The sequence below is a fragment of the Populus nigra genome, chromosome 9, assembly GCF_951802175.1.
Source record: "Populus nigra chromosome 9, ddPopNigr1.1, whole genome shotgun sequence".
Taxonomy (NCBI): Eukaryota; Viridiplantae; Streptophyta; class Magnoliopsida; order Malpighiales; family Salicaceae; genus Populus; species Populus nigra.
In genome coordinates, this window is record NC_084860.1 from 17830773 (window position 1) to 17847221 (window position 16449).

The 16449-nt window shown below is 35.7% G+C and overlaps 1 protein-coding gene across 2 annotated transcripts; it reads right to left on the minus strand.

The window, feature by feature from the left end:
* Positions 1–8459: 8459 nt before the first annotated feature.
* On the minus strand, positions 8460–16102 carry LOC133702876 (uncharacterized). 2 transcript variants are annotated; one of them, XM_062127199.1, is made up of 4 exons: positions 15942–16102; positions 14270–14941; positions 12375–13557; positions 8460–11931 (listed from the first exon to the last, which is right to left on the minus strand). In XM_062127199.1, the coding sequence occupies exons 2-4, from the start codon at positions 14491–14493 to the stop codon at positions 8842–8844; spliced, it is 4497 nt and encodes a 1498-aa protein (XP_061983183.1). In that variant the 5' UTR covers positions 14494–14941; positions 15942–16102; the 3' UTR covers positions 8460–8841. The 2 variants fall into 2 exon arrangements, with proteins under 2 accessions (XP_061983183.1, XP_061983184.1); XM_062127200.1 differs by lacking the exon at positions 15942–16102 and adding an exon at positions 15365–15905.
* Between the last annotated feature and the right edge of the window lie 347 nt (positions 16103–16449).

The window sequence follows — 16449 nt, forward strand, 5'->3', positions numbered from 1 at the left end:
ATTAAAAGAAAAGTTAAAGTATGTGTGGAAAGCATTATAATTTTCCTTATAAAATACTGTGGATTGTTACAATGTTTTCTCACATTTAATTTTGACAATTAATATTGATAAACAGTGAGAATACATCCTTTATTTTTTGCTCTTTTATGTTTCTTGAACCATAGTTTCTAAACTTGTCCCGGTAAAATACCCGACCCAAGACTCGGCTTATAGATTTTGACCAGGTCATCCCAGATCAACCCCATTTTCTTTTAAAATCAAAATGACATTTTTGTTTTAAAAAATAAATAGTCAATAGGTTATGACCGGATTATTACCAGGTCACCCATGTTTTTACCTGGCTAGGTTTCGGTCCTAGGTCGACTAGTTCCCAGGTCAACCTGCTGGGTTTTAAAACTTTGGCTTGAACACGTGGTTTTTCTCCTTTTCTTTTTGTTATTTGTTATGATTTTTTTTAAAAAAAAATTGTCGATTTTATTTTTAATATTGAAATGGTTGAGAGTTTAATTTTGTAACTCCATTTAAAAAAAAAAAGAAGCAAAACGACATTATTTTTGTTAAAAAAAATTAATAGTAAACAAGTTGCAATCAAGTTTTTGACCAGATCTTGCAAGGTCAACCTGGGTTTCTATCTTCCCTTATTTTTTCTTAAACTTGGCCTAGTTCTTCTCCCAAGTCACTCCCCTGGCTGAGTCAGGTTTTAAAACCATGACTTGAACACGTGATTTTATTTTCCTTTTAATATTTGAATGACTGAGAATTTAATTTTAGAATTTTTTTTTCTATAAGGTTAATGTGGTTTGCGAGTTTTTTAATATAATCTAGTTTGTCTCAATTTATGAGTTTGGTGGGTTTTTTTTAATTGAATTAGATTTTTTTTATAGTCTATTTTTTTTATTATATAGTTAAAAAAATTATTTTTAGAGAAAAATTATATTATTGAACTTTAAAGAGTAACAAAAACTAAAGGGCATGGAAAAATCATTGTTCATCTATATCCATTCTTCTATGAATTTACAATAGTAATCTCATTATATGTTTGACTTGCTAGCCTAAGTAACTGATTAACAAATTTAATAAGTTTATTTATCGACTAGATATTATTAATTTTTTGTTTTAGATTTTTTAGTTATTTTTTAATATTAGATTAATTAGAAAATAAACTGGATTGAATGATATGAGGACGTTTAAAGATCGGTTTTATAAATGCTTAAGCACAAAGTCTGTTTAAACAATCAGCTTCTTAATTTTGATATTGTTTAAATAATTGTGAAGCCCATTGTTTTCAAATGTATTCACAAAATCTCACGGTATTTAAAAGCTATGAGAAGGTGGTGTGGTATGTAAGGCGATCAAAGTATTGATTAATTATTTTCAAAAGGAGGAGGAATAATTGTTTATTTTGGAAAAAAAAAAAAACAATGAGCCCAAACACAGTCTCTCTTATCTATGGACGAGTTTGGGGGCTTATATGAGCCCATTTGCAATTTAAGAAAGTGGGGTATCTACTATCTACTGCTATCGTGATTTTTATTTTATTTTTAATTTTATTTTTAATTTTCAGGACATCCACCACACCACTGTCATATTAGTTTCATTGAATTGATATTAAAAAAAAAAAACTTGATTAATTTAATCAACAATGAGTGTACTCTCAGACTAAGGATCAGAAAATGAAGTAGGAAATCACAAAAAAATCAGAAAGATTCTAGTTGGTAATTAAAGTTGAATCTCACAATGTCACTCAAAGGATATTCGCCATTCAATGCGTGAAAAAGGAAGAAATGATCCAAATAGAATGATCCTGATGGAATATTGAGATGAGATAATTAGTGCATTTAGCACTAAGCTCAGAATCGAAGAGAGGGATAGCTGGAAGGGACTGGGGAGGTGAATATCCATCCAACGAGATGTAAAGAAGAAACTCCCCGATAGGGACTGGTCTGCCCTATCGGAGAACCCAACATCCGAACGTTGAACCACTGTCTTGTATGGAAGATGACAGAACCTTGAGGGGTCATGTGATGAAATGAATTACTGTCCTGATTCCGAATATTAATTGCCAGTAGAGACTGCAGAGATTGTTGGAAAGTGAGAATTAATTTGATTGACATTGTGAGCACAAGGTTGGACCTGCCCATTTGGCATGGATATATACGTACATTATCTTCTTTGTTGGCCACCATTAAGTTCTTCCCCATCAGCCTAAGAACAGGATTGGAGGCGGATGGACTAGCAGAATCCGCATCTGCGCGAGCTAAGAACCTCACTCCAGCTCTACTGGCCGGTGAGTCCTTCGAAGGAATAGGATCCGTGGGGGGCTTGATGAGCGGGAGGATCATCTCTTCAGATCCTGAAGCCGAGTAACTGTTCAGGGGAACTAATTCCGGCTGGCTAGTGGAACTATGAGACTACATGATGACACTTTGACGGGTTTTTAGAATAGTATAATATCAAATGAAGGTTTTAAGAAATTGGTGATGTAGTTTGGGTTTTTTATAAATAATAATTTCAAGTTCAACTTTACCATAAACAAAACATGTTAATTTTATTATTTTTTCTTTGCTACACAAAATCTAACTTGGAATATAAATTATAAATTATTATGTAGGATTTTTTTATTCTATATATATAGTTATTCAATTTGATTTTAAAATATTTCGTCTTTATGACTTTTTTCATGTTAGCAACTATGAATCAAAGAAAAATATGTCGAGTTGCTAGATAGATATGAAAAATCACACACATATATAGACACACACACACACACACACACACACACACACACACACACACACACACATAGAGTTGGCGCAATGCTGTATCCTTTTAAATTTTGCAAAACCTACTGAGATCTGCAATATCGATCACACTAGCTGTTGGAATTTGCCTCTCAGCTTCAATTTCTGCAGCATTGGTTTTTCTAGAGCTTATTAATACCTGATCTTCATTCTCACAAGAGAATGAAGATTTAATTAGGCCTCAACCAACAAAGAATCTACAGTTTATAGATCCTGCCTGCCTAAACAATATTTGTCGGCCGGGGTAATGTTCGATCAAGTGGTACGTAGCATTAATTATATTAATCTCAAGTAGGGCAATATTCTTTAATCATTATTGTTGACGATCCTTCCAGGTAAGGGATATATATTCTGATAGTCTGATCGATGTATAATTTTACTAGAAATTACTCAGGGAGGAGAGGATAGTATGCATGTAGCTGAAGAAATCACAAGATATATTCAATATTGCTTTTGCAACTAATTATGTATTAGCAATGTTTTCCATGCACATGCAGGACATAATGATGCATGCATCATACTAGCTAGCATGTCGTCCCTGGGTGCAGGGAGACCCTTTTGAGTCATCTGCTATCGGATCGGAGGCAGCATGAAAACTGATGGACATGCATGGTAGAATATGGAGCTGATCATCCATTGATCATAGATCGAGAGACATTTTCTGAAATTAAAGACCGCGAAGAGGATATATGGGATGGTATTATTTCGAATTTCTTTACGAGAGGGAACCTGCAGATACATCTTAATTGGAGGAGCTTTCCCGGCCCACCTAGCGGATGCATGGCAATATTTCTGCTTAGGAATAATATTATATAGAATGAATTAATTTGAGAGGTTTTTAATGCAGATACAGTTTGAGGCATCGACATCCATAAATTATTGATCTTGATTCTTTTAATAAATTTCATATGTTAAAATCGAAATATGATTAAATTAGTAAGTACTTGATACACACACACACGCACTCTTCTGGATAATTATTAGAGTACATGCATGGTGATCACACTAATTTGTCAGATTTCTATCAAAGATTTAAAAAAATTATATAGTGAGTTAATTTATAGTAGTAGTAATAATAATAATAATAATAATAATAATTCCAAAAGTGACTTCATCAATAAAATGTGTTTTATTCTATTGTTTATATATGGCCTTAGGCATCCAATTAATTAATGAATATCTATATGCAATATAAGATAAATCCACTACTATGTATGTTGTTAGTTTAATTAGAATTTAATATATTTCATGCTCACATGGATGACAGCATAAGTCTTTAATTACTCGAATGAGAAAATCTTTAATCGAATAATAATAAAAATAAAAATAAAAAGAAGACTTGTTTTAACTACAATTAATAAAGTTGATGCAAGAATTCAACCTAAATAAAATATAATTTAGTAGACGTATTCTTAAGAAATAAAATACTTAGTATGTTTAATTAAAAAGAATCATAATTAATACTTAGTATGTTGAGGTTAGGTTGGAAAAATATTTTTGATTAAAATTGTGGTTGGAATTGAGGTTGAACAAAAAGTAGTTTAATGTGTTTGTTTTAAAAAATACTTTTCAAATTGAGGTTATAAAATAATTAAAAAATATTTTTAATTTAAATATTGTAGATTTAACTACTATTATTACATCATGAAATAAATAATATTGATATCAATTTTTTTTTATTATTATTCCATTAAACTATATGTAATGTCATCACATATGAAATCTATCCAACAATGACTATATTTTTCATGGTTTCTTAAGCACGCAACAACAAAAACTGAATTTTTTGTTACGTCATCAAGCGATATCCTTCTATTTTTTTGAATAAAACACAATTAAAATAAAAATAAAAACTGAATTTTTTTTAACTGAGTCGGACTCGGCAATAACATAATTGGAATTGCGATCAAATTCCACAAATATTACATCATCATGCGATATCCTTCTAATTTATGTAGTGTTATTAAATAATATTAAATACTAGTTTTTCGAGTAAAACTCAATTTTTTTAAAAAAAAATTTACAATTTCATTACGTAAAAAATTCATTCGACAAGAACTACAGTTTTCATGATTTTTTGAGCGTGCAATAAAATTAGATAAAATATTATTAGGAATAAAATTGAGATTACAATACAAATAAATTTAATTCATCTTAAACTAATTTTTTTAAAAAACAATATTGTTCATGTTCACGTGAACAATACGAGTGAAATCAATTAACTGCACTGGTTTTTCGAGGAAAAAAAAAACTAAACTTTTCGCCCTATTTTTTTTTTTAAAAAAAACTGTTCACTAAAGTGAATAGTGCAACAGTGGAGCATGGCTCCATTGTGGAGCCATGCTCCACTGTTCTGCTTTTTTCCCTATGAAATGCTGCTTCTCGTAGACATGCGGTTCGGCTGACATTTTGATGGGTCCTACCATCAAAAAGCAATTTTTTTTTAATCAAACGGCATTTGGTGTGGCTGCGGATGAACTTCACCCGCAACCACGTTACCAAACGCCCTCTCAATATTCCTTCATCTCTTCTATCTGAATCATGGACCTCTTAATTTTCACACATTGAATTGCCAATATCCTTTGAGAGGGAAATTTTGAGATGAATTCAACTTAATTAATTTAGTTCCCTACTAGAATCTTTATTATTTCTTTTTAATTTTTCCACTTCATATTAATTCCTGATTCTTAGTCTAAGAGTACAGTACTCACTGTGAATCAAGTTTTTTAATATCAATTCAAATTGAAACCAATAAATTATATATATGGGATATTGGTGAATTCACTATTTAATTTCCTTTATATATATATATATATATATATATATATATATATATATATATAAAGGAAAGAATGTCCCCCCGGCCGTTCATGGGGTCTGGTCTGCCTATTCCTCCACCTTATTATTACTTCTGGTTTGTCCAACCTAAACCTAAACTAACATATATAGATGGAGGCGAAGGTAAAGAAGAGCTGGAGAAGCTGAATTGATGACAGGTTAGGACCAATTAATGAATAGAGCATTGAATTTTTGTTAAGACATAGTTTTTTTTTAATTAATGAATAAACAAGATTATTAAAACCTGATGTTGGAGGTAATGACTAATCATTAAGTTTAAATACAATAAGAAATTAAACGATTTCAAGTAAATATCATCATCAATGTCTTAAGAAATAGCAGAAGTACGTAGTGCTGTGGGGGTGTCCATGGCATGTAATAATTATAATATTAATATAAGTGTATTTAAAACAACAAGTATTAGTCAAGGTCATCATAATCTTACATAGCTTCTATTACACAAATTATTTTTTTTAAAAAAAAAAAAACTAAAGGGGTGTACGAGGAAAAAAGTTTTTTACTATCTTGCTCTGGTAAAAAAAAAAAAAAAAACCTCGTAGGCTAATACATGAGAGTAAAATTGTCAGTATATTAATAAGGCCTATTTAGACATTTTAAAATTGATCGATGATAAGACGGATATTTGCCTTCCCTTTTGTACAGTTAAAAGACTAAAACATTATTAAAAATAAGATATTATAAGTCCTTTATGAAGGGGTTATATAATCTTCTCATAAATCCTGATTTAAGAGATTTGTTGAGGTTTTTTTGAGGTTTTTTTTATATAATTGTATTATTTAATATTTATTTAATTGGAGATTGAGCTTCTATTTTTTATTATTTTCTTTCTACATCCTTTGTTTTATTCTTAGATATTTTTTTTATTTAATTGGGTTATTTCAAAAAAAATTTATTTGTCATTCTTGTTAAATTTATTTTTTTTAAAAAAAATTTAATTCTTCAATTAAATAGAATTAATTGATTGAGTATAAATATGAGATGCTCACTTGATGATTTTTGTTTGTTTGCTTTCCTAGCAGTCCATGCGATTTCTTTTGAAATCATTCGTGTATCTTTTTGGTGGTAGACGGTTTAAATGATTATGTGACTGTAAGTCTTAAACAAACTTTGTTTTCTTTTCTATTCGAGTATGATATTGGTAATTCACTTTTGATAGTTAATTATTATAAAATATATTTTTTTAATGATTTGTCTGCTATTGTTGACTATGTTTTAGATTAAATTATTATTATTAGGTCGAATAAAATTAATTACTGGTGTATCAAGTTTCTCTTGTTTTTTAAAAAAGAAAAACGTTGTAATCACCTTAACATCCTTTTGTTTTTTTACAAGTTAAAAAAATATGTATTATTACCCCCTGAAAAAGGTTCTGGAAGGGGCGGAATACATAAAGAGATGAAGGGGGACAAGTGATGGCCCACTCGTGATTAAAACAGGAATGGAGCTTTCTCCCCCTTTGTAAATTAATGTGTCCAGTTTTGCTTTCACCATGCAATATATAATAAAAATGCAAATTAATTAATAAGATGAGAAGATAGCAAGGGGAGGAGTGCATGCAGCATTTCATGCCTGTGATCACAATCCCTAAATGGTAAAAGCCACTTCCTGGTAGGAAATCTCCTCCTCAGTCCTCCCGAATGGCGCAAATTAACCCAAAAGAGCCAGCCTGCCTGCCTGCCTGGCCAGGCCATCATGTCTTGTTCTTTACTGCCTCTTTTGACTAATGACTATGCCCTTCTCTTTTTTCTCCCCCTCCCTCTCAGAGTCATGACCCATCATACATCATCATCGTACTCTCCTCTCGTTTACTATGCCATAAGTAACGGCTATATATTTCATGGTCTGGCAAAGCAGCAACACCCATCTCTCCCCATATCATCAATTCACTCATCGCCAAAGATGAATGCACAGTGCTCACCATCTTTTTCCATGGAATATATTGCAAGTATCAAAGGCAAAGAGAATCGAACGAAGAAAAAAGGAGGAGAGAATGACCAAGTTCCACATTTTCTAAAGGGTCCTACAATCTTTATTGTCGTACATGTAAACCCCACATGATAAGCCTTAACTTGCTCCGCTTCTCTCCACACACACACACACACACACACACACACATCAAATTAAACCATCATCAAACAAGTAGATGAAGACTTAGAACTGTTCAATGCCCCCCCAGTAATTAATTGAAGGACATCTTTTCAAGTGATTCATTTCATATCCCTTGCGCACACTCTCTCTCTTCCCATCGGCGGTGAGAATAATCATGATCATATGTGTTAATGTACAAATGCATGGTTCAACAACACAGACCCTAGGAGAAGAATAAAAGGGGTCTGCATTTAACATGCACCCTTGTCGTTGCTTGCGTCTAGCCAAGGAATTTGGCAACTTGGAGTCATTTCATGTGCATGCACCTGTTAGAGCTTGCCCTATCATGAAAATGACTTCAAAGGATAATTGTCACACGCATCTACATCCTTTGATGCAGATGCAGCCATATGCTTGTATGGTGCAGCTATTTCATCCATAACAAAAATACATGCCCACAGTTTGCCTACTTATAGATTCACTCATACCCTCCCAAAAAGTTCTTGTTCAAAAAAATTACCAGCTGTCTTTTTTTCACTTGAATCTCGCATGCATGTGGAAAATCAAATCCAAATGAAAATAGTTTAATGATCAGTCACGAATGCTTTGTAACCTGTGATCATGCACACATTTTAAATACCGAGACAAATTGCAGCTCCAATAATTGTATATAAGAGGAAATAAATGTCAGAAAAGAAAAAGGAGGTGAAATTTTCTCTTAGGAAACACTTGACTCCATTGTGTTTCAGCCAAGTTCCTGGTCAACTATTATTCAAGGATTTGCTTATACACTGTCTGGTTTTTGAAAGCTTTGAGATTGCCTAAGCAGAAAGCCTAAAAAAGTTGCATAAAATGTGACTCAACATAATCAGTACATTGGGAATAAATACAAACTTTCTGAGATCTCAACTGCTGAACTCATGCAGTACTTGACTAAACTTCCGTAATTATTTCCTCTATAGAGAGTCATTTCTGAACCCAAAAGTTTTTGGCAGCGGTAGCTATGGGAGAAGCTCGAGTTCAGTGCCTCGATGTGAAACCTGCTAAAGCACATCTGTGCAGAAATGGCCAAGCAAGATAAGCTCACTGAGTATTAAAAGCTCGGAGAATAATACAGCGATGCAGATCTTAGATGACCAGATGAGTTTGATGCGGCCACAAAAGGATTCATTTGCAATGCGCCAGGACCATCTGGAGGACAACCCCACCTAACAGGACTTGTGTTAACTAGCCTGGTGGTGGATGCATGAAAGCTGCCATTGTGCGCCACTGGTGTTCCACCAATTGGAGGGTGCTCTTGTGACTGATAACAAGTGAAGGGATTCACATTTGTCATGTTATAGATCGGGATAGTTGGAACCGAGATACCTGATGGAACTACTTGTCTTTCCCTCCAGCCTTCATTGTATTTTGTAATGTCACTCATCACAACAGTTTGACTTTCAGGAACATCATCAATGATGATGATTTCTTTCACGGGATGAGCGAATGAATCAGCACGCTTGCAATGGCGGTCAGGAGTTTCGGTAGCTCTTTTCATAGTGCATGTGGGAAAAGTTTCCAGTCTTCTCTTTAGCCTGTTCTGTGAACTTGAAAAATTGTAATCCTCTTTGCACTGATGAGGCTTAATAGATGGTGCAAGTCCACCATCACTATGTTGGTCACAAAACATGCCTGCTGGTAACTTTGATGGTGCTTGTGATAGCTTAGAATCAGTGTGGCTTCCAAAATTGTCGGAAAAACCAGCATCCAAACGTTGAACCGCTGTCTTGTATGGATCCCGACTAAAGATGACAGAACCTTGAGGGGTCATGTGATGAAATGAATGACTGTCCAGATTCTGAATATTGCCAGGTGAGACTGCAGAAATTGTTGGAATGTGAGAAGTTTGATTGACATTTTGAGCACAAGGTCGGACCTGCCCATTTGCCATGGATACATTATCTTCTTTGTTGACCACCATTAAGTTCTTCCCCATCAGCCTAAGTATAGGATTGGAGGCAGATGGACTAGCAGAATCAGCATCCGCGCGAGCTAAGAACCTCACTCCAGCACTACTGGGAGAGTCCTTCAAAGGAATAGGATCTGTGGGGGGCTTGATGAGCGGGAGGACCATCTTTTCAGATCCTGAAGCTGAGTAGCTGTTCAGGGGAACTAATTCAGGCCTGACATCCAAATTAATCGGTGTCAGGTTTGAATTGCAACCCATGTGCTTCCCCTCGGAAGGAACTGGCATTGATGCCATTTTCCGCCGCCTTAGTAGCAGTGATTCTTGGTGATTTAGAGCAACATTCTCAGAAAATCTCTCCTTTCTTTGGCAACAGCATGGCTGATCGTTTTTGAAGCCAAAAGATTCGTTCTCAATAAGGATTCTATCAAGTTTCAAGTACTCTCCAGAAAAAGTGGTTCTTTCCACTCCTCTAGTTGCTGCTTGCGGAACTGCACCAGCATTGTATGCCAACGGCTCAATTCCAGCAGACATTAAGCCTGACCTAATCTTGTCTTGAAAGACACAATGTCCTGCTGATGATGCTGGTTCTGAATAACTGAAATCAGATCTACCTACCATGGAGTTAGAGATGGTCGATACTGCAGAAAGAGGGGAATCTGATGAATCACCATCGATCATGTCATGCTGGTCTGGTGAAGAGTGAACCCGGATAGTAGTCAATGATGAATTCCCTTGAAAATCTTCAGAACCCATATCTCTAGGACTTGGCAAAAATGACCCTGGTGGTCCAGGAATAGGAATGGGATCAACCTCCGGAAAAGAATCTACTTTCGCAGCTTCAGAATCCAACCCCACCCCCATATCAGCAGCATCTTGGCTCATCATGCCATTATCAGCTTCAGTAGCAGAAAACATCCTTTGGTCATGGATAAAAGGCCCAGTTGGACTAGTTGACACGTTGTTTTGACTTAAAAGTCCTCCATAATCTTCAATAGACCGAATGCAGTTTGATTGGACCTCTGAAGAAATACCCAGCTCATGAAATTCAGTGTTGACAGATTTACTCATACCTGCAACGCTCCTCCTCCCATCCAAAGTCTTGGAAGATGGTTCAACAACAATGTCCTCATGGATTGGAACTTGTGTTCCAGGAGACTCTAGGGAATCAACTTTGTGTACATAATCGCCATCACCTCTACCTGAATAATCTATATTTATTCCCTCAGCATGACCACAGCCAAGTGCAGATTTTGAGCTCCTCAAATTCAAGGCTTCCAGCCTTTCAGAACTGCAAGAAAATCTTTTTCCTTTTCTAACTTCCTGGACGGGGCTTCCACCAAGAGACACCTCATCAGTCATTTCTTCTCTTTCAAGTAGATTTTCTGTATGATCCTGCATCAAATCATACTGTTCATCAACCTCAGAATGCCTACCCACAGCTTCTTCATCTATTTCTCTTGTCAAAGGCTCTTGAGACTTGTCAAGGGTGGACCATCTCTTACCTTTGCTGGGCCTGGATTCAGTCACAGAAGATTGGCTGCTGACAGACAGTACACTTTTCCTAATGGAGGAGAATCTCATTGCTTTAGTTACAACTGCATGAGAACTCCGGGATGATTTTGTGCTAGCAATGGGATACATATCAGAATTATTACTTGTATCATCATCAGTATAGACAGTCTTCTTGGTTAGTGAAGAAACATCATTCCTGGGAGAGTTTGGTGGTCTCAGCATACAGCCATCATGGATAGAAGTGCCATCTTTGTTCAACTGATTGGCATTACGCTTCATTGGTGGAAACAACTTATCCACTTTCCCACTAATCCTGTCTCCCACTAGAAGATTCCCTACTGTCTTTCTTCCAGGAGACCACTCCCTCCTCTCATTAACCTGGTCTTTATGAAAAAGCTTCTCCATCCTCTCACTGTTTCTGGGAGAAGATATTTGATCATCACACAAAATGGTAGGTTTCTGAGCACGGCTCCTCTCTGAAAGACGATCACCCACAGATGATTGATCATTCTCAACCAGCAAGTCCTGAGCCAGGTGCCATTTACATCTCACAAGTTGATGACTCTCTTGTGTTGCAATCTTCTTTGGAAAACCCCTTCGTTTGGAGCAAACCCATGGTCTTAAAGTCCCACAATCACTAGGTTTGATTTGCCTCAACATCTGATGATCTTTCTCGCAACTCTTCTCCTCTCCATTACCTTCTTCTCGACCTCCAGAAATCTGCTCAACAGAAACATTAACAAACATATATAACTGAACACTTAAGCTACAGAATTTTCAACAGAAGATGGTGCATAAATCAAAGGGCAGAATGATCACGATAAGTGTACAAAATATGTCATAGAAGGGCTTAAGGAGGAAAAGAAGTGAATATGTCATGCTGGTGTTTTAGCAATTTTTCTGTGAAACAATTCCATCCATTTAACTTAAACACTGCACAAATGGAGGCGACACAATATCAGCTGAAGCATCCAAGAACATTTTGCCCCAAACATAACATGATTAAGCTTCTCAATGGCATTAGAGCACAAAAGGTAAACTAGCAGGTCTATTACATACTCAAATTTCTTAGGTGTTGAAAATGGACAAGGGCAGTCATTGAGATGAATACGTAGAGTTTGGGAAGGGAATTAATAATATACATTGAAAGCAAGAAAATGTACCTGAGAACCAGGTGCCTCGTGGAACAAGACTTTTTTTCTCTGAGAAGCAAGTTTTAGATACTTCTGATGCTTTTGTGCTAATCGTTTTCTCTTTTTCATTGAAATGTAGTTGCTTGCTTTGCCACCTTTCAAAGATTTCTTTCCTCCAATATCCTCCCTTCTTGCTCCAACATCCTCGCTTACTTCTGCTACTGGTGATCCATCATTAAACTGAGATAGAATCCTAACTTTGGTGCCATTTGCATCTATATAAACTGGCCCTACATCACCAGCATCCTCAGGATGAATTGGCAACACCCTTGGCTTTTTCCCTTCCTTAGGTGCATCACTCTTCTCAGTCTCTTGAGCGGGCAAGCTTGACATGGTGGCCCAGCTTGTACCATTTCTTCGATCAAGCTCTTCCAATGTGCAATATTGAGCAGTAGTATAAATATCCACCATCAACCGTGTCTTCCTTGGCTTAATTCTATACCTGGTTAGCTTAGAATCAGCTGTCCACTTGGGTGTTGTCTCCACAGAAAGGCACTGATCAATGTGAGCATTCAAGGTGGTGTTGGACGAGGATGAGAAAGTTTTGCAAACAGGGCAAAGTTTTGAAGCCATCGTTTCTGATATAGTTGTACAATTAGAAGCAATATCTTCAGCCGAGGCACGATCAGAATTGCCACCAAATTTCACAATCAACCTGCACTTCTTATTAGCCAATGGCCTGGTGGTGCTTTCAGTCTTGTGGGTCACAGTAGCTCCAACTTCAACTGCAGCTTTGGCCAAAGTCCGAGTTTCTAAAGGTGATCTAGGTTTCCTGCTATCAGGAACTGAGTCTATCTCACTTGTTGCTGTAGATGGGAAATCATTTTCTTCTCCATATCTACACGAACTAATGTCTACACAAGATTCTGCTAACTTGGCATGCAATTGAGCATCATCAGATAAGTCTACCACCACATGACTGTCTGGTCTAGAAGCCTCCTTGTCAAAACTGCTTCTTTTGCTGATATTTTGCTTCTCAACTGAATTGGTTCCACCCTTAAATCTCTTGAAGGACTGGTTTCTTACAGTATCAAGAGGCTCAAATTGTGGCAACACGTCCTTAACGCCATGTTTCAAACAAAGTTGCAGATTTTTTTGAGAAAAAGGCCAGCTATTCTTGATATCCTTGCTCCTGGCTTTAAATACATAATCTCTGCAGTGCAAACAACGAAAGTTTCTGTTAGCATCAACTAAGATCAACCTATCTATAATAAGCTAAAGCTATACCAACCATATGTACACAAGAACTGGAACCCTTAATCATATCATATGTTAGAAAAAACAAGTCTGGTAGGGAAAATCTGGTTCATGGAACTGAAAGTGAAACACGAAACAGTAGGAAAACAGCCAAGCAAAACCCAAGTGAACACAAGATTCGAAAATCTAGTGTCTGAGAAAAAGTCTGCAGCTAGCAGCACGATATGGTTAGAACAAGGACAGATTGTTTGTACAAAGTGACATGAAATCACAAGCAACAACGATCAAGAAAGATTAGAGGCAGTGAGTATGACTCGGGAATCATTAAAAAACACAAACATAAGAGCCCCAAGGAGAAGCCTTGGATATGATCATTAAAAGCAAAGCAAGAGAAATTCCTCAAAAACCAGAATAAAGACAAGAAGGGGGGTGTGCCATGTTGAACTGAGCCATAAGGGAGCATGTTACTCTGGATCTGACCCAACAAAAGATCTTAAAGATTGATTAGCTGACTTAGATCAGATCACACTAAGAAAAAGAGAGAAGTAGTTAGCTTAGCATAGCAAGACAGCCATGACAAAAGGAAAAAGAAAATCGAAACAGTACTATTCATAATATCCCTGAAAGAAAGGATCATATAAAAGGAAACAAAGAATGAATTGTTTTACCTTATGGAGAAATTAGGAAGTGGGGTAGGATTATCAAGACATGGGTTTGGGTTTGGGTTTGGCAGATCTTCTACTACTACTACTACCTCTGACAAATTAGAAGGTGGAAGCTTATTATAAGTACTACTAGTGGGAAGCTGAGAAGCCCTCTCATCACTTCTACTATTCGGTTGAGAAGAAGAACATGGGGGATCTGGTACTGGAGGGTTTTCAATGGAAAACATCTGATGATGATATTATTCTCTCTTCTTCTTGTGCTGTTTTTTTGTAACAGTCACAAGCAGCAGCTTCTCCACAACTATATCTTCCAGTACTGCTGTCTTGCCTTATCTTTATCTTCTTAGTCTTCAACATATAGCTAGTAACTAGTTGTATATCACTACAGCCCCTCCTCTCTCTCTCTCTCTCTCTCTCTCTCTCTCTCTCTCTTTCTTTCTTTCACTTATAAATTATAGCAGTAGTAGCTAGTGTCTTTCTTTTTATCTTTCTCTCTCTTTCTACACAAAAAAACCCCACCACCAAAGAACTATCACCACATGCGATTGACCTCCACAGCCGCAACAACAAAGAAGCAAACCAAATTAAGCAGCTCTAGCTATCTATATATGTATTTATACAAGAAGAAGAAGATCAAGGAACCCCACTAGATTCTTCATCCATTTAGCCAGCTGCCTGCAAGGATGAAAAGAAACCGTGAGATCATTAACAGTTTTAGCAAAGACCTGGCAAGAAGGAGATGAAAATATTAAAATCAGTGGTGGAAGGAACAGTTAGTTAGGTAGCAAATTAAGGAGAGTTTCGTTATTTTATGTGGGAATGATTAGTAGTGTTTAAATTGATAAGCAAAGCACCAAAATAAATTTTCAGCAAAACAACAAAAACTCAATAACACGCACTTAAGCAAAGATGATGTTGAAACTCTTCTCAAAAAGTTTGATGGGCATACGTTATTTTATGTGGGGAAGACAAACCCACATGAAAAAGAAAAAAAAAAGGAAGAAGATGAAGCCAAGTACTACTCAAATTCAAGTACTCCACCAGCCAGCATCATCAAAGCAAACCTCATATGATAATACAGTCATAGAGATTAAACACCTTAATTAAGAGATTGTAATTTGCAAGAACACCAACTTTCAAAAATCAAAAGGAGCAAGGAGCTCTGAAAAGGATGTAGCTATCCATCCATCCATCTTGCTAACCATATGAATTATGAATGAAGCAAGTTAATTCCAAAGACAAGAGAAAAATTCAAAGCAGGAAAGAGTTGGAGAAACAACATTAGGAGACATATGCCAGCTGAGAGAAACAAGGAGGACAGACAGACACCCCAAGATTCTTGGCATATCTAGATACACGCAGATGTATACTTCAGAGTGAACAGTTTGAACTGACCAAAAACCAGGAGGAAATCTAATCTAATCTAAGAAAGGAAAGGAAAGGGCATCTGAGCAGAGACCAGACCAAACTCTTGACTACTTCCAAAATATGGAAGAAACTGAAACAACCCGGAAACTCGAAAGGCAGGAATTTGAAACAGAGCGATCATGAAATCAAATGAACCCCATATAAGGCCAAAAACAAGAAAAGACTTGATCTTTGAGACAGAAGCAAGCAACCCACTGTGACAGATATAGAAGAGCAAGAAAAAAAATCAATAACAAGTTAAACCAACCTTAACAAGCTTTGTGTTTGAGAAGAGAAAGTGAGGATTTTTTGGAGTCTTTGAAGAAGAAAAGAAGGGAAAAGAAAGAGCAGTAGTAAAGGGAAAAAAAAAAAAGAGAGAGTGAATAAGAGAGAGATGAGAGAAAAGAGCACCACCCACTCACACATCAAAAGAGGCATCTGGTTCTCTTCTCTCTCTTCTTTTCCTTTTTTTTTTTTTTTTATTTAACTTCCACGTTAAAGAAAATAAAAAGTAAGTTTTTAGGTATTATTTATTTATTTTATTTTATAATAAATAAATTTCAAAATAAAGAGTAGAGATGTATATGATTGTGAAAATCAAGATAATATAGATTAAACATCTTTTAAAATATTTATTAATTAATAAAAAGAGAGATGGAGTAGTTTTTCTAACAAATATCTTTTAAAATATTTATTAATTTCAGTTCTTAAGAGATTTAGATTATTGATGATCCAATTAACTTATTTTTCACCATTAAATCCAAGAAATTAAATAA